This window comes from Mesitornis unicolor, unplaced genomic scaffold, assembly GCF_000695765.1.
Source record: "Mesitornis unicolor isolate BGI_N332 unplaced genomic scaffold, ASM69576v1 scaffold9961, whole genome shotgun sequence".
NCBI lineage: Eukaryota > Metazoa > Chordata > Aves > Mesitornithiformes > Mesitornithidae > Mesitornis > Mesitornis unicolor.
This window is the reverse complement of record NW_010164456.1, coordinates 10,063-34,820: the sequence shown is the minus strand read 5'-3', so window position 1 is coordinate 34,820 and position 24,758 is coordinate 10,063. Positions and strand designations below refer to the sequence as shown.

Here is a 24,758-nt window from a genome sequence, read left to right as displayed (position 1 = left end):
AAGAGGCTGTATTTGTTCCCATACTGTGCACTTGTAAAAAGCCCCACATCTCTGTCAGTGGCTAAACAACCAAATGATGCTTATTAAACCAGTGAAGCCATAAACTTCACACGAAGACATAAGCAATCAGGAGTACAAATACTGTAAGTCAAAGAGGAACTTTTCAAGCTATTGGAAGCTGATGCAAAATAATTACAACTCTTGTCTCTCTGCTGTTACTGACAAATGTGAGCCAAATAAGAATTTATGGGCTTGAGGTTTAAGAAAGTAAAGTATAGCACGTTGAGGAGCATAATGTACCGAAGTATCAGTATCAGCATAAAACCTCTTATTTTACTTGCCAATTTAGTGATATTAGTGATATCAATCTGTTGACAAAGTTATGCTGATACTAGGAGGTCTCTGCTGATTAGGTTGTTTGCTTAAAATGGGAAGATCTGTTCTTTCTGTTCCATAGATCAGTTTTTCCTCCTGAAGACTGCAAGCTGAAAACCTGTTTGCCTCTGTACCAGATATACCACCACGATTATTTGGAATTGTGACACCACTGACCTGCTCAAAGGATTTACTAAACACCGTAGTGGTCGTTCTGGCCAGACTATGGCTGCCAGGCTTAGGCAGGGACTGGCTAGATGTCAGTGTCAGTCTCTTCAGAGAGACAAGCTCTAGATTCTCACTCATGGCTCTCTGAGTTTGTTTTCTTGACAAATGTTCTCTGCAGGTTTCGCCTTCTTTTTCTTTTCCTCCAGTTTTGCTTCCTCCAGACCTTCGTTGGCTCTTCCCTAAAAGGTTCTTACTGCTGGTGTTGCTGCTGTTAGATAGGGCAGACTGACTTGTGCTAGAAGTAGCCCTAGAGTAAAACCCTTCATCAGTTTCAGATACTTCTATCAGTTCTTCTTGAATTGCTAAATCATTATTACCTGCATGGTAGAAAAAGAAATGAAGAATTAGCAACTGACTTTCTCACGTGTATTGATTTTATGTATTGCTAATTTTGATATTTTCAAGCATGAAGCCATAAAGCAACAGAAGAGAAAACAGAAGACAAAACACTTACCTATTCCGTTACATTTTGGAATTAAGGTTCATTAGGATATAAAGTTACAGCAAATAATGCTGCATTAACTAGATCAAAAAGCATGCCCACAATCTCATTTTGTAGTGATTTTGGGGAGAAAAGGCAGTCTTGTTAATTCATGCAGGAGATTAGAAACTTATAGATTAGAAGATACCACACAAAAAGTGTGAATCTCATTTTGAGCAAGTGCTCCAATACATGATTTTGCAAAGGTTGTTAATTATAAAGGTATGCGATCAATGCCCCAGGACACCCAATATGGCACCTGCACGCTCAGCAACCCAAAATGCTTTAGGACTGAAAGGTCAACTTCTGCATCATAGGTCTGGTGGTATGAGTTGGAAACTCAAGCAAAACATGAGATCTCCAATATGCCATGAAAGGTGGAATTTGGGACATCTGAGGTACGGTGTGAGATAATTTCACATCCATTTTGATGGATTCTTCATACCATTGATCACTGGATTTTGTAAACCCAATAAATACACTTAATAAACTCAAAGGTATGTTGAGTCTCACTGTGTATTTTCTCCATCTCAAATAAATTTACTTGTAAGTATGTCGGCATTGTCTGTGGCACAGACGAAGCTGTGTGCAATACATGCATTTGTGTTATTACACATGCAAATATATTAACTGCATACTTTAATTCTCCAAACATGCAGCAGTGACCCTTTCAATCAGCAGCAGTACCTTAGAGTGCAGCTACAAGTGCTCTGCTAAAACTGCACTCTGCCAGATGAGTTTATTCCATCCTCCATCATTTTTCTTACAGATTTTTGCCTCCTGAGTTCTGGCATGCCTTTGCTGTCAGTTCTAGGATCTGCAGCTGTTTCCTGTACTCCCTGTAAATGCTGAACATCATTCTCTGCTAGTGCTCTGCTCTTTTCCCCATTCCCGGTCCTCTCTCCAGCCACACTTGTGACACTAATCTCAGGTATGACAAAGTTGCCCAATTCAGTAGCATCATTACCATTCTCTGGTTGCTCTAGAATTAAAGATGGATAAGAAAAAAAAAACAACAAACACAAAAGATGTCTGAAACGAAACATGAAACAAAAGCCAACAGGTACAGATGACTAAAGCATTATGAATTAAAGCAGATGTTCACATATTAACCTCCTGTTAAGTAGCAACATTAGCAAGTACGGAATATTGCTTTATTTTTAAATGGCAGGCTTCAATCTTCCAATTATCGGCCTGCACCCACATACTGGAAAGCCCCATGTTTGATCCTTCAAAACTGAAACTTGAGGATCATGAAACAAACATTCAGAGATTGGCAGAAATCAAGTAACTCTCCAAAATTCACTCTTTATAACTGTATTCTCTATCACCGTGCCAAAATGCAACTTATTTTTACAACTAAATATAAGACTAGAAATTCCATACATACAATGTCATGATGCTGCACAGTGGTCTGCCTGACAACTAATAGTGAAACTAAGTCAACTTACTGACTTCCATTTTCTTTCTTCATTTCAAAAAGTTATTTTCAACCAGAAAGATATTTACAAGCAGGAAAATTCTCTGGTTACTAAAATCAACTTATTCATACAAAATCTATGGAGTTCTACTGCAGTTTTTGCCACCTACTAATAAACCAATGTAAATCTTGACCTTCTCAGCCTTTCTAAGCTTCTTACAGGAGCTTACAACTAAATTAGTTTATCAAAGTTATTTGTGTCACAGAAGTCAGTTAGTAAGTACAGTTGAATACAGCGATGATAAGCTAGGGGCAGGGAAAGCAACACAACTTTCTGCAGCACTGGGGGGAGGAATTAAGGTAAAAACCAATGCAGCTTGGTTCTAGGATGACTACTTTTCATGTGAGTAGGTCATCAACAGCAGATATACAAGTGCTCAGCCTGGCCAAAAAACCATTACATGACAGTCAAAGATTCCTGCAGACATAGCCACAACATTTTCAAGCAAACAGAAAACTTCACTACTACTCAAAGTGTCAGAATAATGGCTGTGTGTATTTATATTTATACAGACATTTAGTGGTAAAACAAATCCCAACTCAAAAGATGCCTCTCTACATTAGCTGCAGACAGGTTTGAGAAGGATGAACTCTTGACAGGAAAAAGAAGGAAACTAAAAATGAGAGATGAAACTTCATGGAAATTCCAAGTGTATGCAAGAAACAAATTACAATCCTATGTCAGCTCCATAGTGTTTGAAGTATTCTCAGTGTCTGTAAGCCATTTCTAAAAGTATTCAGAACTGCTTTATCAGCACTAGCTCTACAACCACAAAACTGCGTTTAGATGACCTGGAGAAGAAAAAAAGAGAAGCCATCAGTTACAGATAGTAACAGTGCATCCTCCATGAAGATGTATACCACGGAAATAAAAGTGAAGAGCAAGAGCTACACTGTATTTTATACAGTTACATATTCTGTATGTGTTACATATGTATAGTATATGCAAACACTGTGGCCACAAACCTGACGAGACTAAAAATGTACTAAAAGCACAGCTCAGAATAAAGCTCAACTGAATTCCTGTGTTTTATTCACAGCACAGCTCTCTCAGACCTGAGAATTAGTCAAGAACCGCCCAGACTACAGTTTGCTACAGCACATGACACAAGTTGGCAGGACAGACACTTCACTGACAGCAAGAGATCCTAAACCAGAGGAATTTACGATGGGATGGTTCTTCAGAGGCAGCTCCAATGCTTTTTAGCTGGAGGGGATCCTCTCCTCCTTCCTCCCTGTGCTGAGGATTCCTGTGCGGGCACAGCATACTTCTAGGTCAAGGGGGCTACAACATTTGGCTTTTTGCTAGCCTTTGGGTTCTCTGCACTTATCACGACAATGAAATAAGTCTCAGAGCTAGGAGGTTATTCTGCCAGGGATGGACATCATTGTCCCCTGGTGTAAGAGCTATCCTTGATTTTACCTGCAAATGCTAAGTATCATGATTCTTTCTAACTAATCAACAACTAATGAAAGTATCTATTTAACAAAGTGTGCTATCCAAAGGAAATGGCACTAATAACTGCTGCTATTAGCCACTAACTTCCTGGTATTTAGCAGAAAACTGAAGTTAGAACTGCTTCCAGGTGTTACTCCTTCTAGCAGCACTTCCGGTCAGTCTTCTATCATCAATAACAAAAGTAACAACTAATCACCATGAACTGCAGTAATAATAATAATGAAAAATTATAATAGCACCATCAAATACAGCCTTTTTTCTAAAAACAAAGGAGCAGAAATTAATGAAGATTCAACATTGATGAGCCTGACTGGTCTAATTTTACTAGGGTGAAATACCTGTGCCGCTCCTATTACAATCTTCAAACCCCTTCCTGCTACCCTGTCAGTACAGCCACAGGCACCTTATTTCAGCAGAACTTCTTCCCAGGATCCATTGACCTCCACATGCACAAGTTGATTCTGCTAGAAACTTCATTTAGAGCCAGGACACCAGAGAGAGGAGAGGGCACAACAGAGATCACTGTCAGTCCCTTCTCCACTAAGGAAAAAAAGCACTATTTAACAGCATCGAGCTCCAAAGAAAGGAGACTCAGTGCACAGCAGAAATCTGAGGAACAGAGGATAGATTGTTGTTGTTGTTGTTGTTGTTGTTACAGATTCTGTCTAACAGCAATATCTAGTTATTGTTTAATGGTGTGTCTTTCTAAATGTCATATCCTACTGTGATACCAGCATTTTACCCATCATTGCTGCATTCCCACAGCTATGTGACCATTACCAAAATGAACTGTGGAAAAACAAAAAAAATCCCACAAAAAAAACCCACAACAAAACTTAGAAGTTTTACTCAGCACAATTATGACTAACCTTTTAGTTAAGTGTTATTAACTAATTCCAATGAAAGGGAACATACCTTTCTCTAACATTGAGCTACAAGAGGAAATTAATGACAAAATGAGATACTGGGTATCTCAACTCCTATTAACATTGGCTACCACAGCATCTACAGTCTCATGGCAGAGATAAGACTACACAGTCCATGTCCTTCATAGTACCATCCCCTCCTTATTTTAAATCTTTAAAGAACATCTAGAACAAACCTTCAGCTTCGTAGTGCTTGGTTTTCAAGATAATACTGCTTCAAGCTGGGTAACTCTGGGGGCTCTATCCTTTGTGAAAGATATATTAATACCCAGTGCACAAGGCAATGTAGCAAAAAGAAAACAAAAGGACACTGCTAAATGCTGTAGAGACAAAACTGAGTAATTGTCAGTTTGAAAGTTAACGTAAATACGCCCATAGCAGTTGAAGGCAAATGCATTCAGAGGCACATTTCTGAATGTTTTGAGTAGCACAACCAACCTTGATAAATGCAGTTCATGATTACTAGCTGCTAAGAATTAATTCAAAAGATATTTCAATCATAGTCTACCTTATTATAGTCGCCTACATCATTTACCTCTGATTGAACAGGCAAACTGTTCATTTGTATTGTAATTCACTGTTAACCACCACAAGCTCAGGATGCATTTCCTGTACAACAATGTAAGCATTTGCAATTAATCACAAAAGCATCAAGCTTATATCCCAAAATTATCATTCATTCCAGATTCCTAAAAAAAAAGTTATAACTATTTCAGGAATTAATACTTTCAAAAGTAGTAAGAAAATCCTCTCCACAGAGGTTCAAAGACTAATGCTTCTAAACCTTGTGTACTACATGAAAATCAATTTCTGCAATTGGGAATAAAATAACATCTTGTCCTTCTTCTCTAGTTTATGTCTTTGTTTTTGTGTTCTGTATCTTACCGATATTTGCTTAGGTCTTCTTACTCGGTCTGTTACATGAGAGTATTTCTCTTACATGCACTATTTCTACACACAAGAGTTTTTCCAGAGCAACCCTTTCATGGGGCAGTTTGGTAGATTTTACATTAGTAAAGAGAGGTTTGCTTAGGTTTGCATAAATAACCATTCATTTAGGTCTTTATGTCCCTTACACACTGCATTATTTTTCTGGTTTTCCTATATTTGTGAATGGAAATGGAGATGCCACTCAAGGCTTGTTTTTAAAACAGGAACACTACAAAAAAACCTAATGCTAGATAGAAGAGCTAATGCTCCTCTTTAAGCTTTATTATTTATAGGCAATCCAATTCAATAGCACTAAATAATTTGTTGATAAGTTGTGGACAGTATCGGTTGACTCTACAAATACTATTCATTTGTGATTGGATAGATCCATTTTGCAAACAAACTTCACCTTCAGTACCTTTAAAGTACCTACCTCAGCCATCCCAATACACCAATTTGATTTTTAAAGAAGTCTTTTTAAGTAACAGCTTTAATGAACAAGTTCCAGGTTTGAGTATCACAACGAGATTAAACGCTGTCGATCTTTTTTCAAAAATGACTTCAATCTAGAGTTCTAGCAAAGGCTGGCAAGATCTAATGTCTGAAAAGTTTTATGGCAAACTGAATTTTTTTTTTACAAATTTACAATTACTCCCACAACCTGCTATACAAATTTTCCTTCACCCACACCCTACACCAAGTGATTTTCTTCCTCTTCATTAAATCCTGCACCACCAAAGCAAATTCAAACTTTTCCCAGTAACCCAACAAAAACACTGACCAGAGCTCTTTTGTTGAAGTCCTTAATCTTTCAGTCCTCATTCCGAAACACTGACTACTCCTCCCTTGGGTGATACTATCTAGATTATTACTGTTTCTTTCAACTTGTCCTGCTTTATGAGACTCCCATAGAAACACAGTATTCCCCCTCATTTCTATGGCTCCTATTATTATTCTCATTTCCCTTTCACCTTACTGTTATCTAGTGCACAGCACGCTTGTCCCACACATTTCTCCTTGAATTTCACCATGCATCACCCACTGCAAGAAGGCACTAACTGAAAAAAACTTCTAGATTTCTGTATTTGCTGAAAAAATTGCATTCTTGTAAGGATGGTTCCAATACTGACTCTGTAACATTTTTATTTCATTTTTTTCTGTAAACACAAAGGGAATGTTTATTTTAACACACTTTCAATTCCCATGAATGAACTAGCAATCAGTACCCCTGATCTGTGTTCTCCTCCACCACCTCATTGAAAAAGTATCAGGACCAGTCAAAAATAGTAGCTGACAAAACTGCCAAGCTTCAGAGGGCATTTACCTATTTAAACTCTGAGCTGTCATACAGTTTTTCTATACCTGGTCAATAATCTCTGCTTAAAAACTGTAAGCCTGAAGAAAGAAAAATAAACAATAAAGACTAAAATGGTCTTTAGCAGTGTTGAGATTTCAGTAATGACTTGCTACTGGACCTCACTCAAATTAAAGACACTAATGTTTTGCCCCTCAGTTATGTCTGACAGTTTTAAGCAGTTTTTAATCAACTGAAAAGAAGTTTAGTTATTTTATTTTTCTTTGCCCCTCACTCCCCTGGCAGCTTACTATCTGTACTACTACCACCAATGAGTACCACTACTGCTCAGAAAGCTTTATCATTATTTCAAAGTCATCTTCTACCAGCATATATATAATAAATAGTATTTATAAACAGTTTTCTCAATGCTTACCTGAATTACCTCTCAGTTCTTTACAAATAACTTGGCAATATTTTTCTAACCAAATTGTCTGTATACTACAATGGCTCATACAGTACACATCATAAGAAACTTTTATGATACTACTTCAAAATCTTTATTGAACCTGTGTGCTGGCTTTGTCTGAGTTAATTTTCTTCATAGTAGCTACTATGGGGCTATGGTTTGGATTTGTGCTGAAAGCAGTGTTAATAACACAGGGAAGTTTTAATTGTGTAAGCAGTGCTTACACAGAATCAAAGCCTTTTCTGCTTTGCACACCACCCCACCAGTGAGTAGGCTGGGGGTGCCCAAGAGGTTGGGAGGGGACACAGCTGGGACTGCTGACCCTAACTGATCAAAGGGATACCCCATGCCACAGGATGTCATGTTCAGCAGATAAAGCTTGGGGAAGAAGAGGGGACTTTCAGAGTGATGGCATTTTGTCTTCCCAAGTGACCATTATGCATGACGGAGCCCTGCTTTCATGGAGATGGCTGAACATCTGTCTGCCAATGGAAAACAGTAAATTAATTCCTTGTTTTGCTTTCCTTGCATGGCTTTTGCTTTACTTATTAAACTGTCTTTACTTCAACCCATTATTTTTCTCACTTTTGCTCTTCTGATTCTCTCCTCCATTGCACCGTGGAGGAGGGAAGTAGTAAGCAGTTGTGTGGTGCTTAGTTGCTGGGCAGGGTTAAACAAGGAAACCAAAATATAATAATTTATCCCTCTAACATTAAATCCAATTTTTATTTAAGTTATTTAAGACAGATGAGTTTCTGCAGTAAAGTTGTTAAATATTTGCTTCACTTCAGCTACTATACACTACTTTTCAGAAGACACCAGGAACATTGGCTTCTCTGAAGCATCAATAACTTTGCACAGCTCCTTTTAACAAGTCTTTTTGTGTTTTGTTTTGGTTTTGTTTGGTTTTTTTAAAAACTATTATTAAGGAAATAAAGAATATACTTATCTGAACTGCATTAAGATTTCCATTCAGAGGTCAAAAAAATAAAAGCCTCCAAACTGCTGCTTGCTTACTAGTAATGGAAGATGTGCAATAACAGAATTCTCAATATTCTTTTAAACACATGTAAAGAGTGAGAATTCATTGCAAAATGTGTTTCTTACCATGTCTTTTCCATCTATGCCCTCGGATAGACATGCTAGTCACAGCATTTCTTGATATTCTGGATGAAGTAGGTGTAATTTCAACCTGAATGCATCTTGTACCTTCTTTACTAGATTTCACAGCACCCTGAGGCAGTGAAGCTTTGATTGCATTAGCAACCTAGAACAGAAAAGATGCAGTTAAGTTCTTAACACGAAGATCCAGATTTCAGAAGAATTCCATCAGGAGATTATTATGACTCCAAGAAGAACAATCCGTAAAAATTCAGTTTAAGGTCAAAAAGCACACTAGCTGTTTGCACTGATTATAAAGAATGCTGGCTGCAATTACCTCTCAGAACTAAGTTACATTTAATATCTGCCACTTTTAAAAACAAAGTTTCTCATTTAAAGATATGGCTATTACTTAACATGAACTTCTGAGTGCTTCTGCACTACCAACCAAGCTTTCAAGACTTACTTTTTCAGTAGGGAATACGATAAAATAAAGTACATTGAAAATACCTGCAGCGTGTGGGTGTGTACTTGCAGATCCAGCTATTCACAGCAGCACAGCCACATAGACCTCATGGGATTTAAGTTCCTGGTGCATCCTGCACATTCACAGGAAACTTTCTACTAAAAAAAACTGAAATACAACACCTACCAGTAGAGGTTCTGGATACAGTTCCAGCTGTGCTCTATACAAAATGTCATCCATAGCTTTACGAGCCAGATCCCATTCTCCATTATAGCTACAAAGGCAAATATATACATAATAATAAGCATCTATATCAACAGATGGGTCTTCCTGATCACATAACCTTCAGAGACCCAGTACTCCTTGAGAGGTCAGTTTAGAGGAGTTGAACTACTTGTGTCCATTAGCAGTAAGCCTGCTATTTAAAGAACTTGTTCTGAAGCAGCATCAATGGAGATAAAGTTTTACTTTCATTGGCCACACTGAACAGTTTAAAAATGACCTAATTAGTTATTGATCATCTATAGTCATGAAATATTCTGAAATTCAAACAGGATTCTTTAATATTACTCCACCTTTTGAGTATTCATGTGTTACTATTTTGTAATTATTTCAGTTAATAAGAGCTTCACACATTAACGTGACTATCTAAGGCTAGATGACATCAGAGAAAGAACAGTAAGACTTTTTTTCTTTAACTAGACCAACGTCAAAACTAAGCATGCAAAAATGCTGACAGCTGACAATGGTTGGAAAAGGTTTTTTATTTTTAAGTATTTTTTTCACATCAACAGTAATTAAGTGCTGTTCTAGCCATCTTTCCCCAATATGACATAGGTAACTTCAGCCAGTTAGTTGGAGAACCTCAGAAGGTTCATTATTGCTGGACACAGGATCTCTCCACTAGAAAATAAAACATTTCAAAGGTAGCATGCCTAAATGAGTATAGAAATTAAGCTGATATTTCTTATTTTTTATCCATATTAAAAAAAAAAAAAAAACAACTTACAAGGCATAATAAATCCCTGTCAGCATTTGCACCATGAATTCAGATGAAACAGGAATCCTACTGTTGACTCCCTTGTACTTTCTCACTTGTTGGCGAGGATATCCACAGACACAAATTCTAAAGAAATCATGCACTGGACATCAGCAAATAATATAGAACCACCTTTGTACATAACTCTACAAAGCGAGGTGTTTAGTATGCATTTTAACTACAATAGACCCACGGGAAGGTATCCATCAACAACCCTGTGCTGCAGCAGACTATTTCCTATTATGGAAGAAGGGTATGCCCTCTACTGGCAGAGTTCAAATCCTCCAAAATAAAGACATCGTAGACACGTTACATTTATATTACAGTGGAACATGAAAGAAAACTGCCAGTAAAAGTCATTCTGACTCTATTCTGAATCAGACAAAAATAAGTTAATGGCATTTAAGGAAATAAAGCAGCATACCAACTATTAATATTACAGACAGAAGCATAAGCGTCATTGCATATAATATGGAAGTTGTATACAAGTTTTCAAGCAGAGATACTAGAAGCACAACATTCACAAAACTATTCTAGAATCCAGTAAAAGTCAGCTTTAAAATTTAGTTCTGAACCAAATACCACATCAGGTTCTGTAGTCAAAACATTTTGGAAATCAAAGATATTGGGTAGTTAATTATTCAGTTCGCTGGCTATTCACTGGACTTCTGGAATGACCTCTAATGACATTAATCAAAGTATTTCCTTTTCCAAAGCATAAACTAGAATGTTTAGTCTCAAAAAGCTTCAATTCTTCAGCTTCAATACCAGAGAAGTTTACAACCCTAAATATAAACTTCTCAGACTGGCCTAAACCAAGATTTAAGTGAATGAATTCATCAATTCAAAATCAAATTTCTAAAATAAAGAACTTACGTTGATTAGTTTTGTACTTTGATTTTCAAGAGTAGCCAACCATGTTAATTTGTAACTAACTGCAAGTTTTTCCCTAAATTTGATGTTGCTGTTGGCTAGAAGCACAGACTATTGAAGCATTCCTTGCTTCATTCAGATTTTAAACTGCAATTTTAATATTGTTAGAAATATATTACTTCAGGTTGCATTACAATTTGTGTCTTATCCAATAGCTTAAAACTCTTAAATTTTTAGAGACCAGAACACAAATAAATTTGTATCATAGAATGCATAGAGTTTGCCTGCAAAGTATACGCGCAGCTAGCTGACAAATATATTACTTCCAGTTAAGTGAATCAAATTGACTCTTCGGTTAGATATGCTTAAGAAGTTGGAACCAAATGAGTTCATCCTCTCATATTTCATTTTGTCCATACATGGTAAAAGTTAAAACATGAAAGCTGTTTTTCTGACTTATCTAGTCCTAAACAACATGAGCCAGTTACTGAAATTACAGTAAGTAATTACAGAATAACAGTAAGTTTTTTCAGAGGAAAATAGTGAACTCACAGTAGGAATATGATCAGTTAACACTAATGTTTATATAGAAGAGACGTTAATACAGACACTCGCTTAATGCCCGTATTGACTGGTTTTAAAGAGTACTACTCTAACCTGAGTTAATTCCTCTAAAACGGCTAGAATGACATTAGCAGAACTGCTTCACTTTCCAGCAGAGTAAGATAATATTCTTATGAAAAGAGACTTAGTAACTGAAGATACTCAAACGCAAAAAATCTGGATTTACAACACTTGAGACCAGCACAAAGTATTTTGTGCTGCAATTATCACATTTACAGTTCATGTTTGTAAATAAGTACTAGCAGCATTTGCTTCTTTAGAAAAGTCATAAAAATGGAGTTAGATATACTAGAAGAATGCACATTCATTGTAGATTGCTCTCAAACAGACCTACCAAAAGAAACCTAAATTCAATGCTACTCAAACCAATTAAAAGGAGTTTGCTATAAATTCTTCTGAGAATTTTGTCAGCACCACATCCAAACAGGAAACTAAAAGATATTCTGGTCTTCTGACACATATTTCCTTGAATCCCTAAAATGCTGTCACAGTGAGGTTTTTCAGAGAGCAGAGAAACAGGGATGCCAAAACAGGAAACAAAGAACTAAGATAAAAGTCAAATTGTATAGGATCAAATAATTCTGTATCTAAACATTCAACACTTTGAAGTAGAAAGACCTGCTGACATTTACTGGTAATTTGCTTGGGGGTTTTATTTGGAGGCTTTAAAAAAATTATTTATCCCAAAAACAATCAAAACATAATCAAGCAGATTAAGTAACATCAGCCTCCTGTTCACAATCCTTAGTATTTAAGTATTTTCTACCTTAAATTTTAGACCAGCATATCTAACAAAGATCTTGTGAAGACTCTTGTAAATAACGCTAAGTGCTCCAATGCTCTCTCACCTTCTCTAACAAGGGAAGAATTGTACAGGCATCCATTTCCATGTTTTGTTTTGTTTGTGTGAGGAACCTGGGAACTACGATTGGTAAAAAGTTGCTATAGTTGACTTCTAGGTCTCTCTTGGGTTTTCTGGGCTAATGAGAGCATTCTAATTTTTCCTTAAACCAAAGTCTGCTTTCAAAAATTTAGGGATAGACATATTTACTGCCAGTTCTTCCTCTTTGAAAATAGAAATTGATCAAAAATAGACACTGTAATTAAAGCTGAGGTGGGTTTTTGTTGGGTTTTTTGTTTTTTTTCTGAAGTAACAGCAGATCTTAGAAATACCCAAAGTATCTGTAAGAATGGATGTACTTCTAGTTTCAAGATCTACTATAATTTCAAGAAAGCTTCAACTTGTACAGCATCCAAACATATTTAGTAAGCTTGCAATGCAAAATTTACCAAGATTTTAGAAGACATTTCTGATTTTATTTAGTTAACACACCTACAACTACGTTCAATAAAAACAAACAGTTCCCTTGATTTGAATTCTTCACTTAACAGCACTGCCTAAAAGCCACGTCATTGCTTTCCCATTTTGAGATCTCAACCCAAAGTTATATAAGAGATACTTTAAAAGCAAATAATACAGCTGTGAATGCTTACAAATAAAAGTCAAGTTCACAAGTAGCTTTTGGGAACTTGAACCTTTACTTTAAAAAAAAAAGTTCAAACTAATTGCATTTCAAGTTGAAAATGCCATTTGAAGTGTAATCAACCTACAGAAATTACCTTGAACAAATCTGACACAATGACTGAAGAGAAACTGCAGGCATGTAGCTTAAGGCAGCATTGTAACAGAGCAGAAGGAAAGTCAGCACTTCAAACCTGGGATTTACAAGAAACATTAGAATTACATTACCGATTTTATTTTCGAAAAGAAAACAAGTTTACACAGAAATTTGCAAGAGATGTTTGAACAGATCTGGTATTTCATTTCAAAAAAATTGACAATTGAGTAGTTTGATTCTGTAAGCTTTTCCTTTTCATGTACTAATATGCGTGGCTAGACTTTCCGCATCTACATTTACATGTTTAGAAACAAAAAAACCCCACCACAAAACACACCATACAGCTCGCCACCTTCAGTCTATAACTATATTCAGAATTATAACAAGATTCATTAGTGATTCTCAAGCAAAATCCTTTTTTACAATTTCACCTGTTCTGTGCTGTTAACATCTCCCTCTGAGGATGAGGTCCACTGTATACAACCCTGGACAAACCATGGTGCGACAAAGCTCCTTCAGTGAGAGCCATGGAGCCAATGCTGGAAGGCTAAAGGAAAAAAAGAGTCATTCGAAACATGTCTGCCTGAAGTCTTGCTACAATGCAAGTAAAAACAGCATCGCCATATTTGCACATAAATTTTCAACAAGCTTAAGGTTATCTGACTGTTTAGCTGTCTTAGATTTGAGAAGTTCTTTTACAACAAATAAGGTATATGGCTTCAGAATAGGAAAAAAACCACATAGTTAGTGCATGGATATTACGAAGTTACAACTATTCAATGTTGAAGCGGCTTCAGAGACTAGTTAGTAGTACTCAGAAGACTGAGAAATATGTTCCTAGACATTATGCAACGCGTTAAAACTAATTTTCATTTTTATTCTTAACAAACAAGCCCCCATAGCATACTGTCTTTCTCAATTAGTAACAACTTTATGCTGTAGATGTCACTTACTTCATGATAGACTGAAGGTTTTGACAAAGATGGAATTGTGAAACTCAGCACTTTGCTATGTCCCTCTTTGTCTACTATCTCCTGGAAAAGACAGAAGATACCAATGGTTACACTGTACTACAGAACCCAGACATTCCAAACTGTTAAATGCCAGATGGGGCTGAATAGATAAAGAAAGGGACAGATAAGGGTACTGTAACAACCCAACCTACAAGCCAGAAATTCTCTCTTTGTTTTCTAACACAGTGCATTTGCTTTGTTTCTGAAAACTATTCAAACAACTTGGAAAAGGACACATGCATTTGCATACATAGTCCATCTTAAAAACACTAACTGAAAATCTCACTACATTCAAACAGTGTTATCTTTTTTTAATTATACGCCGTTGTCTAATTGTGAAGGTTAATGCTTAGTAATTCTTGTCTGAAAACTATTTGCTCATCAAGTAATGACTCTACAAGTAATCTGTTTTGGAAATATAGCTCTGGAATAATTGCAGTCTCATACGGTTTGATGGTATTTGTAAAAGCCCAAGTTTGATATTTCCATACTCAGAGTTAAAAGAAGCATGGATGCAAAGCTTTAGAGAAGCTACACTCCTGCAAGATCCACCATAGCAGTACGTTGGCAGACTTCTCACTCCTGTAAGTTACTGGAAGACTAACAGGTAAGGCAGAAAAGAGACGTGCCTACTTATCACAGCACAGCACTGAAGTACTTCAAATAAACTTCAGAAGCTCTGAAGCAGACCTGACCAATAACTAACACCACAAACAAAAGGTTTTTTTTTCTCTAAATCTCAGCAGCAAATTTAATATATCCAAAGGTAGAGAGATTAGAGAGGATCTTCATTGTATCCTAACACCCATGCCTTGGAAGGCTGAAGGATTAACTTCATATAATAATTATTAAAAATCATGTCTTAAAATAATATGAAGTGGTAAAGGAAGACAGAAGAATCAAAAAGGCACACAGAGCTGTTCTGTCTGAAGAATTACACAGCTCCTCCACTCTCCACATAAACCAAAGATACATTAATTTTCAATATTGCTTCTACATCAATGTGAAAAACAGTTTCCTCAATATACGGGAGAAGGGAAGATAAACTGGTTACACCCAAACTGTAAAAACCTGAAAATGTCAATATTTTGAGTCTTCATTCTAATCAGAGTTGTAATTAAGTCTCAGGAGTGCATTTCAAGATCTGAAGCGTATTAGAAAAAATGGATACCTACAGCCAGGAAGGCCAAAAATCAACTGCATGCACTACCAGTGCATCTCACCAAGCTGAAGGTAGAACAAACCAGTTCATGATCTCAAGGTCCAGTCACAATAGCTGCATACCCCTGATAACACAGTGAATTTAAAAGTATTCTGAGCAATACTTAATTTCAACATTTCCTTCAGTAAGAAACTCCAGGACTCTGTTCAGCAAGTTAATTCCCTCAGGTTCCAGAGACCACTATACATATTTACAGAAGGATTATTATTTTTAATAGGCTACATCTTTCCTCTTGCTTTTGAAACCATAAAGTAGCTACTTAAAGAGAAAAGTATCTAACAGGCCATCTACTACCTTTTCAACCCTGTATACTGAAGAACAGTACCATCTTTAAGTTTCAAACTGTATACAACATCAACAGAGGGGATGAAGACAGCATCAGGAACACAGCACTACATTCGCATAAGCGTTCATTATGTCTTAAAGAAGAGCAGGGAAAAAAATGTTTCCAAAATCAAGTTGAACTACAGCTTCCTGTAAAATTCTGTAATTTTACAGGAATGTAAATGCTGTAAAATTCTTATGACCCCAAGGAGCTGGAGATGGATGGCCCTGTTATTGAGTAAGAAACTGTTCATAGCTAAAAGTTGTTGTTACTGGACTGGTTGCAAGCTTAATTGTAAATGTAATCTATTCTAGGACAAAGACAAGTGACTATAGCCATAACCATCAACCATTATAGATGACTTCATCATGGAAATAAAGGAGTGAACTGTCTTAAGGTGTAAGATATACCATATGCTTTCCAGAAATGCTTTTCTTCTCAGATACAACTAAGTACACAGAAAGCACATGAAGCATGTACTCTGCCAAAAAAACCCCACATTATACAAGGGCTCAGGTCTTTTTAAATAGACTTCCTTGGTAAAGACACTTGAGATCATTTTTAGAAGAAGGATAGGAGCTGCCTTCACCAGATTTTCAAAACAGGAAAGTTCATCACTTCCCAAAAAGCTTTCCTAAAACACCCAGAACATACCAACTACACTGAAGAGAATCCCAATAGACATAATAACACTAAGTTTTTATAACAGCCATAAAAAGACTAAATCCATTTTGCTGCAATAACTGAAATATGGTGCTCTCAAAGGTTCCTTCATAATTCTCTTATTCAAAGCAGTAATTTAGTAACAAACAGTATCTTTTCATACAAAATACGAAAAAGATGTCAAGGTCAGTACAAAATGAAAGGAGACCTTTAATTTCTCAAAGCCAAGCAATCTGTTCAGCAATCAAGCATTAAGAATTTTTTGAAAGTTATTTCTTGGGTTTTCTAGTCAAGATAGTCAAAATACCCTAGAAAATATGGGCAATCATCCCGAAAGTAGTGCCTCTAAAAGCTCTCGAGTAGAATGTAAATTTAATTACCATACCAAGAATTAAGTAACAAAAAAATTAAGAGGACTCCTTTGGCTCCTTCAGCCATTAGTGTATTAACACTTTCCAGGAACCACAAGAAAAGCATAGAAAATATTCACCAAAATAAAAGAATAAAAGTTCACGTTGCAGATTTCTGACAAGGACTTTAACTTGAAGAGTCAAAACTGAGACACTCAATCACTTCTTTTCAATTTTGAAACAAAATTGTTAATTATTCCCCAGTAAAATACTCTGCAGTATCCTCCAAAAGCACACTCATATTCTTAGGCCTGAATAATTACATGCAAATACAAACCAAGTTATAAACTCCTAGGAGAAGAGCCTCTATGCATCCACTGCTATGCAAATCTCTGCTGGCTGAGACAGCAAGATAGCACCACATCAACTCCGGTAGAAACTGCAGTGTAAATCGTAGTAACTGCTCCTCACCACTGCGATAGAACTCAAAGAGCTGATGGCAAACTGGCTCCAGAAGCTGAAATATAAATTACAATTGTGAATAAGTAAAACATGACAAGAAATTGCAGCTTTGTGTGGATCAATCCTTTGGACAAAACCCTACACAATAAATGTTACATTTTAGCTATCAGGGACTGACTGATGCCATAACTGCACAAGTTAAATGCTTTAATGCTTAAAATTAAATGCTTTTCATCCCTTTTAACACACTTTCAGATTATAAAAGCAGAGCCTTCCATTCCATGTGAAGAAAGAATTCCAGTAGCTCCTTTCTCTCATTTTTGGGTTACTTCCTCCAGCCTCAAAGGCATAAACAGAGGATACTTGTTATCATCACACCTCCTACAATGCATTCAGTATCTCTTATATACAGGAAAAGTACCTGCACAAAAGGGCTTTCTATTTTAGAGTTCCAACAGCATGTACACAAATTTCTAGAGGCTTTTACCGACAAGTGAGAAGAGCTGCATAACACTCAAATTCAAACTGTAACAGTAACTTGGTATAGAGTAGAATTATTTCTCTTTCCCACTCTCATTAAATATTCTAGAAACTTTTATGTATTTATAGGTTTGAGACAGAAATGGGAAATCTCAAGAGTAATCTTATAATCAAATTTGTTGAGCTAATAAAAATGGAAGTAATACATTGAACTGGAAGTAATACATTGAGCTAGAACAAGGTTAAAAAACCAAATTCAAAATAATTACGCAATCAGCTTCCACTGTGTTTCTGGATTTAACATGCATTCTTGTGCTACCACCTACTTCTGCTAGAGGACCAAACATAGTGTTAATCATCATGCATCAATGTATGGAAGTTATATTTTTATTTTGTCACCTAGATAAGAGATTTCCTAACCCAAGCAGAAATTACTGTCAGAACCAGTAACATCAGCTGAACTGGACACTGAATTCTCAAGTGAAAATTCGAAAGTACAGACTCAGAAATACTTTTTGGCAGCAAACACAGCAAACTGTCCATAAGAGTTTAGAACTATAAGAGGATTTCTTTAAAAAGTGAGGTAAGGAAAAGAAAAAGGCAATTTTCCATTAAATCTTCCAAATAACTTATTTGCAAGTAAAAACAAATATGAGGACCCTATAATTTAAGAAACTACTCCCTGAAGAAGAACTCAGGCAGTTGTAGCATTTATAGCAGCAAACTTCACAAAATGAAATCTGAGATTCCAGCTATTTAGAATTAATTTTATCAGCTCCAGCTCGTATATTAAAAAAGCATGAAATAAAATGTGATATTCTCCATTTGCAAATCTCTGAAAGGCAGGATTCAAATGTAACATATCTAGAGGACTAGTTTTGCTACCTTGTTTCTAACTGCCAAGGTTTAACATCTTTACAGTTCATCTACATGACTCACAGAAACAGACTCTATATTAATTTCAAAACCAGGATTGCTCATGCTAGACCTCCACTGAAACGTAGTCCTGCACAAAATCCTCAAAAGTTTCAATCTGAAAATGATGGAATCCAAACAAAAGAGACACGCATTTTAAAGTGTTTCAGAGATTGCACTGATAAAAGATACAATAATCATTAGAATTACCCCTGCACTTCAGAAAGCAAAGTATTATTCAGCACCTTTCTGAAAATTCTTTAAAACTGGAATATAGATGTGCACTTCATTGCTAGTAACATGCCGATCACAAGTTCCATTTTATTCTAACTACAACTCTGTTTTTCTGCTATTTGCCTAAGACACACCTTCAGTTTTCAAAAAGGTAAAGAACCCATTCTTCTCTATTTTCCTCCCTTTATTGCAGCAAAGGAGGCAATACCAGCAGAAGAGCATGCTAGGAAAAACAAATAAATTGCTTACTTTCCTACGTTTTTCCTCCTGAATACAAAGGAAGTTGAGTCAACATTTTCTACCCCACAAAGTTATTTCTGAACCCAAAGGATCTTAACAGGTTTTCGTTCTTTATAAGTAATCTGATCCATTAAAAACAAACAAAAAAAAAGGAATCCCAGAATATTAGGAGCTGGAAGGGACCTCGAAAGATCATCCAGTCCAAGCCCCCTGTCAGAGCAGGATCACCTAGACCAGGTTGCACAGGGACGCGTCCAGGTGGGTTTTGAATGTCTCCAGAGAAGGACACTCCACAACCTCTCTGGGCAGCCTGTTCCAGTGTGCTGTAACCCTTACAGTAAAAAAGTTTTTCCTCATGTTCAGATCGAGCCTCCTGTGCTCCAGCTTGCACCCATTGCCCCTTGTCCTGTCATTGGACATCAGAGAGAAGAGCCTGGCTCCTTCCTCCTGACACTCGCCCTTTACAAATTTATAAACATTAATGAGGTCTCCTCTCAGTCTCCTCTTCTCCAAGCTAAAGAGACCCAGCTCCCTCAGCCGCTCCTCATAAGGGAGATGCTCCACTCCCTCCATCATCTTTATGGCTCTGTGCTGGACTCTCTCCAGCAGTTCCCTGTCCTTCTTGACCTGAGGGACCCAGAATTGAACACAATATTCCAGATGCGGACTCACCAGGGCAGAGTAGAGGGGAAGGAGAACCTCTCTTGACCTAACATCTCCTCTTCTGATACACCCCAGGATGCCATTGGCCTTCTTGGCCACAAGGGCACATTGCTGGCTCATGGTCATCCTGCTGTCCACCAACACTTCCAGGTCCTTTTCTGCCTGGCAGCTTTCCAGCCACTCGTCCCCAAGCCTGTAGCGCTGCATGGGGTTATTGCAACCGAAGTGCAGGACCTGGCACTTGGCCTTGTTGAAGCTCATACAGTTGGCCTCAGCCCATTGATTCAGCCCATCCAGGTCCCTCTGCAGAGCCTTCCTACCCTCAGGCAGATCAACACTCCCTCTCAACTTGGTGTCATCTGCAAACTTGCTGAGGGAGCACTCAATCCCCTCATCCAGATCATTGATAAAGATGTTAAACAGGACTGGCCCCAAAACAGAGCCCTGGGGAACACCACTTGTGACTGGTCGCCAACTGGATTTAGCTCCATTCACCACAACTCTCTGTGCTCGGCCATCCAGCCAGTTTTTAACCCAGCAGGAACTTTTAGCTTCTGATAGATATAGCTTCTCTTTGGAAAAATCATTTGTGAAAAATCTACAGCAAAGGAAAAAAAAATCATGCCAAGCTAGACTAGCCAACAGTTTTAAGAGCAAAATATCAAAGAGTTTCCTAGAAAACTTTACCACACAAGTACTTTCCATCTTCAGCTTACATATTTCACACAATTTGCATACTTCCTTTAATGAAGTATCAGTTCAGAATGATGTACTTGAACTTTAAAAGGCACATAAATAGCTATGACAGGTATCCATGTACACATCGTTATCTCAGTTGAAACAGCTTGATATCAGCACATTTAAATGTGTAATCTAATCAGTACAAAAACAGACTTTCTTCCTCAAAATGCCACCACATGCTACCGAAACACACTAATGATTGTTGTTGTTTAAAGATGCTGTTTTGCAATAAAACAGTTCTAAAAAGGTGTGTAGACTGAAACAATTTTTAATGCTGCAACAGAAGCATGTCCAAGCAATTTCATCCCTCTTCCTTTTAAGCTGCATCCAAATGTGTTTAGACACTGCAAACACTTTATTTCCTAATGCAAATGCCTGCGTGGCTACTATCTGTAAGGACAGCAACAGAGCTTTAGGTAGAAAGGAAAAAAAAAGATCTTGAATTTGTGAAGAAACAAACTTCAGATTTTTTTTTTTTTTTTTTTTTACTGTTGGACTTTTGAGTCAGTTAAAAGTGCTTTAAATCTTCACATCTACTGAAGACTCTCCTTGTATTGAATTCTATTTTTCACCTATCAATGGCCCAGGAACCTCAAAAATAACTGAGTCTCTACTAATAAAGCTACTATAAATTGGTTATTTCTTTGCTATAGTAAACTAGTTCATTTGCCTTTCTAACTGCTAGCTTATAAGTATTTTCACAATGTGGATAGCTCCCAGCAGCTACTTCCATGCAGTGCCAGGTATTTGGAGAACAGTCCAAAAAGATTTCAGGACTGTTCTCCCAAGACAGCACAACACTCGGTGTCAGCATTGGCTTTTCATTTCAATTCAAAGTCTCACTAACAGGGAAGTCTTCCATACCTTGCCCCCAGAATTATCCCAATAACCTTTCTGAGCAGAATTTGCAGGGCCTTGACCACCCTGCCACTAAGGGCCCTGAGAAACCTAGTGATAGTCAGAAGTAGTAAAAAAGAAATGAACATATGAAAGTATCAATTTGGCTACCAACAGGGAGACTCATCAGATTAATTTACATGTTGATATGCATTCTGAAGCCCAGACAGGCTTGACTCAGTTGTTGGAATGACTCAGAATGGCTTTCTGAGCAGCAAAGTAAAATTACATTTCTTCTTTGCTGGACAACCTGGGAGTTTCTCTACCAGCATTCTTTCTAAAAATGTGTATACTGAAAGCATTTTATCCTCTGACCACTTCTGGGATTAACTCAGACTTTGAAAAGGTTCCTTATGTTGGGTCTTTTCAGAAGAGGAATTAAGGACTTGGTGCAATTTTCAAAGAATACACAAAGGTTTGCTGGATGGTAGAAAGTGAGACAATACAGACGACAACTAAAACCAGCTCAGTATGCTCTGCAGTCAACTGGACACTAAAGCAAGTGCAGTCATAGGGTATGGAACCATTCCTTGCAGAGTTACGGAGCAAACCTGGCCCCTTTCCCCAGGTTTGGTGGGTTTTCTGGGGGGAGGGGGGTTGTTTGTTTGGGGGTTTTGGGGGGGAGGGGAAATTGTGGGTATTTTTCCACTCATTTCAGAACAGGCACGTCCACTGTATAAATGCATATATTGCATGTATTTAAAAAAAAACAACAAAAACCCTTAAACCTAAGCAATAATTTAAAAGGATCACAGACCTAGTGGCCAGTCCGGCCCTAAACCACGACACTAACACTGTTCTCTTGGGTTGTAATAGACCAGCTTCTGATACCTATAGATCCACCTTCAAGTGACACTGAATTACAGAAATAATTCTGTCAGTCTCTAACATCTTTTCAATTTCTTAACATATTTTTCAACTCTATGTCCAGGTCCTGAAGCCCATGAATATCATCTTCAAGTTTAGCTATGACCAGCAGGTTATGAAACTCACAAATTGTTTCCATGGTAGTATGTCATTGCTAAGAACAAACATTTTGACAGAGACTCTTCATGTAGTTCACATAGTCAGAACACAATTAACTATCATGCAAGGTCTTATTTTATTCTGTTGGTGCTATGCCAGACATTTTGCACAAGAGATTCGATATACTCACTTCACTCTGTGGCTCCTGAATTACTTTGTAAAGAGATGAAATCAAAGCGCTCTTGTCTTTCAGGTTTGTAGCATAGCTGGATATGGATGCTCCTGGCAGTGTCTGAAATAAACACATAATTACTAAAAAAAGCAATTTTTATCATTAAAATATAACAGCTATTTCAACAACAATTTTCCACTACAAGTTACTATTTATCAGTTTACAATAAACAAAAACTTGTGTCACAAAGAAATCCTTACTATGGAAATCACCATGTTTTAAAGACAGCAAAACTGTCAGAAGACACTTTGCATTTTATCATTTTGCAGACAGCTTCATACAGAATGTAATGACAGTACAGGAAATACATAAAAACCAAGAGTTTCACAGGTGCAACCCCACTTAAATTTCACTGTGAAATTTCAGTTCTGTGAAACTTAGCAGTTTGCAGATCCATACTACAAAGAGTTTTCTCCAGACTGACTGTACACAGCTACTGAGCATATTATTAGAGGATATAGTATTATTCTGAAAGAACAAATTCCAGTTGATGTGAACAGCTTTTCTCTAACATGAAACAGATTTTCTGCCAGTACTTAAGAGCGTAAAAATCTAATCTTTTTAACAACTCTCTGGAAGCTGTACATTTAAACTTACTATTCACAGCTTTTACAGTATTTCTTATCTGCAGTCCTTCAAAGGAGCTCATACTTAATTGTACAGAGAAAAAGACACATTCCCAGTGTATCTAAGCAGATCAGGAGTAAAATGTATAGACAAGTCTAATCTGTACTTTAACCAGCAAGACCATTCATCTGTGATACACATTTTCACTGCTCCATATCAGGAAGTATTTTTCTTCATTTTCTATAGCAATCAAGCACACTTGCATACTGCTCCAGCAGTGATTCAAACACTACTGGCTAGATATCTTACAGTACATTACCTTGAACTCTGATAACCACTCCTCCACAACCCCAGTATCCACACCTAACATCTTCCAACATTCACTCCAAAACCTGCAACCTGAAAGAATAAGCAAACACAGTGTGTGAAAACTACGTAGACATTGCATTAAGTAGATGATGAAAATTAAGTCCCTGGGAATATTTAAAGAATCTTATATTACTTTTACTTGTTAACATTTCACAAGCTGACGTTACTTTGAACTTTTATTCTACCTCACTTAGGCAAGCTGCTGGAAGCACTAAGCATGGGAGTCTTCATGTACTTAATAAATCCCAAACATGTATTGCGTGGGAAGCTCAATAAGTCAAAGATTTGCAGAAATGGCATTTTGAAAACAGAAAATATTACCTTCTCAATTTCAATTTATTCTTCAGCTTACAGAACTTGAGAGAAAACTGTACAGACTCACTGAAGAGAAACGACTGTTAAAGTTTTTCCAAGTCAACTGCTATCCCAAACTTGGAAAATGTCACTGAAATAAAGGCCAATTGAAAAACTTTCAATCCTCCCCCACCGTGGCAACTGCAAGACAACGACCCTGCTGCCTCAGCATGTAGCCTAAGATGGACTGCCCTGCCCAACATCCTACACAATCTCAGACAGAGCAAGATGATCAGTACTAAGACTTGAACACAACAGATGCAGAGTGGCTTTTAAAACTCAGATCTGATTTCTCTTAGTTTTTGATAAAACACTTCAAAACAACTGTCCTTTGGAATGGCTCATTCCTTTAAGTGTTAAAAGTTAAACGAGCATGTGGGGGATTCTCTAGGCATAGGTAAACTATTCAAGAATACACATTAGCTTATCCAAATTGTGACCATGGATTTCAAACACTGACAAAATTAAATATTCATCTGAAAAAAACACCAAAACAAACAAAAACACCAAAACAAACAAAAACACCAAAACAAACAAAAACACCAAAACAAACAAAAACACCAAAACAAACAAAAACAAAAAACCACAAACATGGGGAACCAGGTAGGGCAGTCTCTTCTTACAACCCCAGAAAGATATGCAAGTCTGTAAAAAGCATAAAAGAACAGTGCTTTCTGAGGATGAAAGGGGAACAAGGTAGG

The 24,758-nt window shown here is 37.1% G+C and overlaps 1 protein-coding gene across 1 annotated transcript; it reads right to left on the bottom strand.

Annotated features, from left to right (window-relative positions):
* Positions 1–223: 223 nt before the first annotated feature.
* On the bottom strand, positions 224–23,727 carry FAM126A (family with sequence similarity 126, member A). The gene is made up of 10 exons (XM_010194327.1): positions 23,654–23,727; positions 22,726–22,827; positions 17,275–17,454; positions 14,318–14,398; positions 13,796–13,911; positions 13,366–13,461; positions 10,219–10,335; positions 9,396–9,483; positions 8,750–8,909; positions 224–920 (listed from the first exon to the last, which is right to left on the bottom strand). The coding sequence occupies exons 1-10, from the start codon at positions 23,702–23,704 to the stop codon at positions 364–366; spliced, it is 1,548 nt and encodes a 515-aa protein (XP_010192629.1). The 5' UTR covers positions 23,705–23,727; the 3' UTR covers positions 224–363.
* Positions 23,728–24,758: the final 1,031 nt, after the last annotated feature.

Bases quoted from the DNA above. Each gene is read 5' to 3' on its own strand.
- FAM126A (XM_010194327.1), bottom strand. From the start codon at position 23,704: ATGTTAGGTGTGGATACTGGGGTTGTGGAGGAGTGGTTATCAGAGTTC. The intron at 17,455-22,725 runs GTGAGTATATCG...TTTATATTTCAG, and splicing joins TTCAGGAGCCACAGAGTGAA to CTTCTGGAGCCAGTTTGCCA. The intron at 8,910-9,395 runs GTAGGTGTTGTA...TTTCTGTTCTAG, and splicing joins TGTATCCAGAACCTCTACTG to GTTGCTAATGCAATCAAAGC.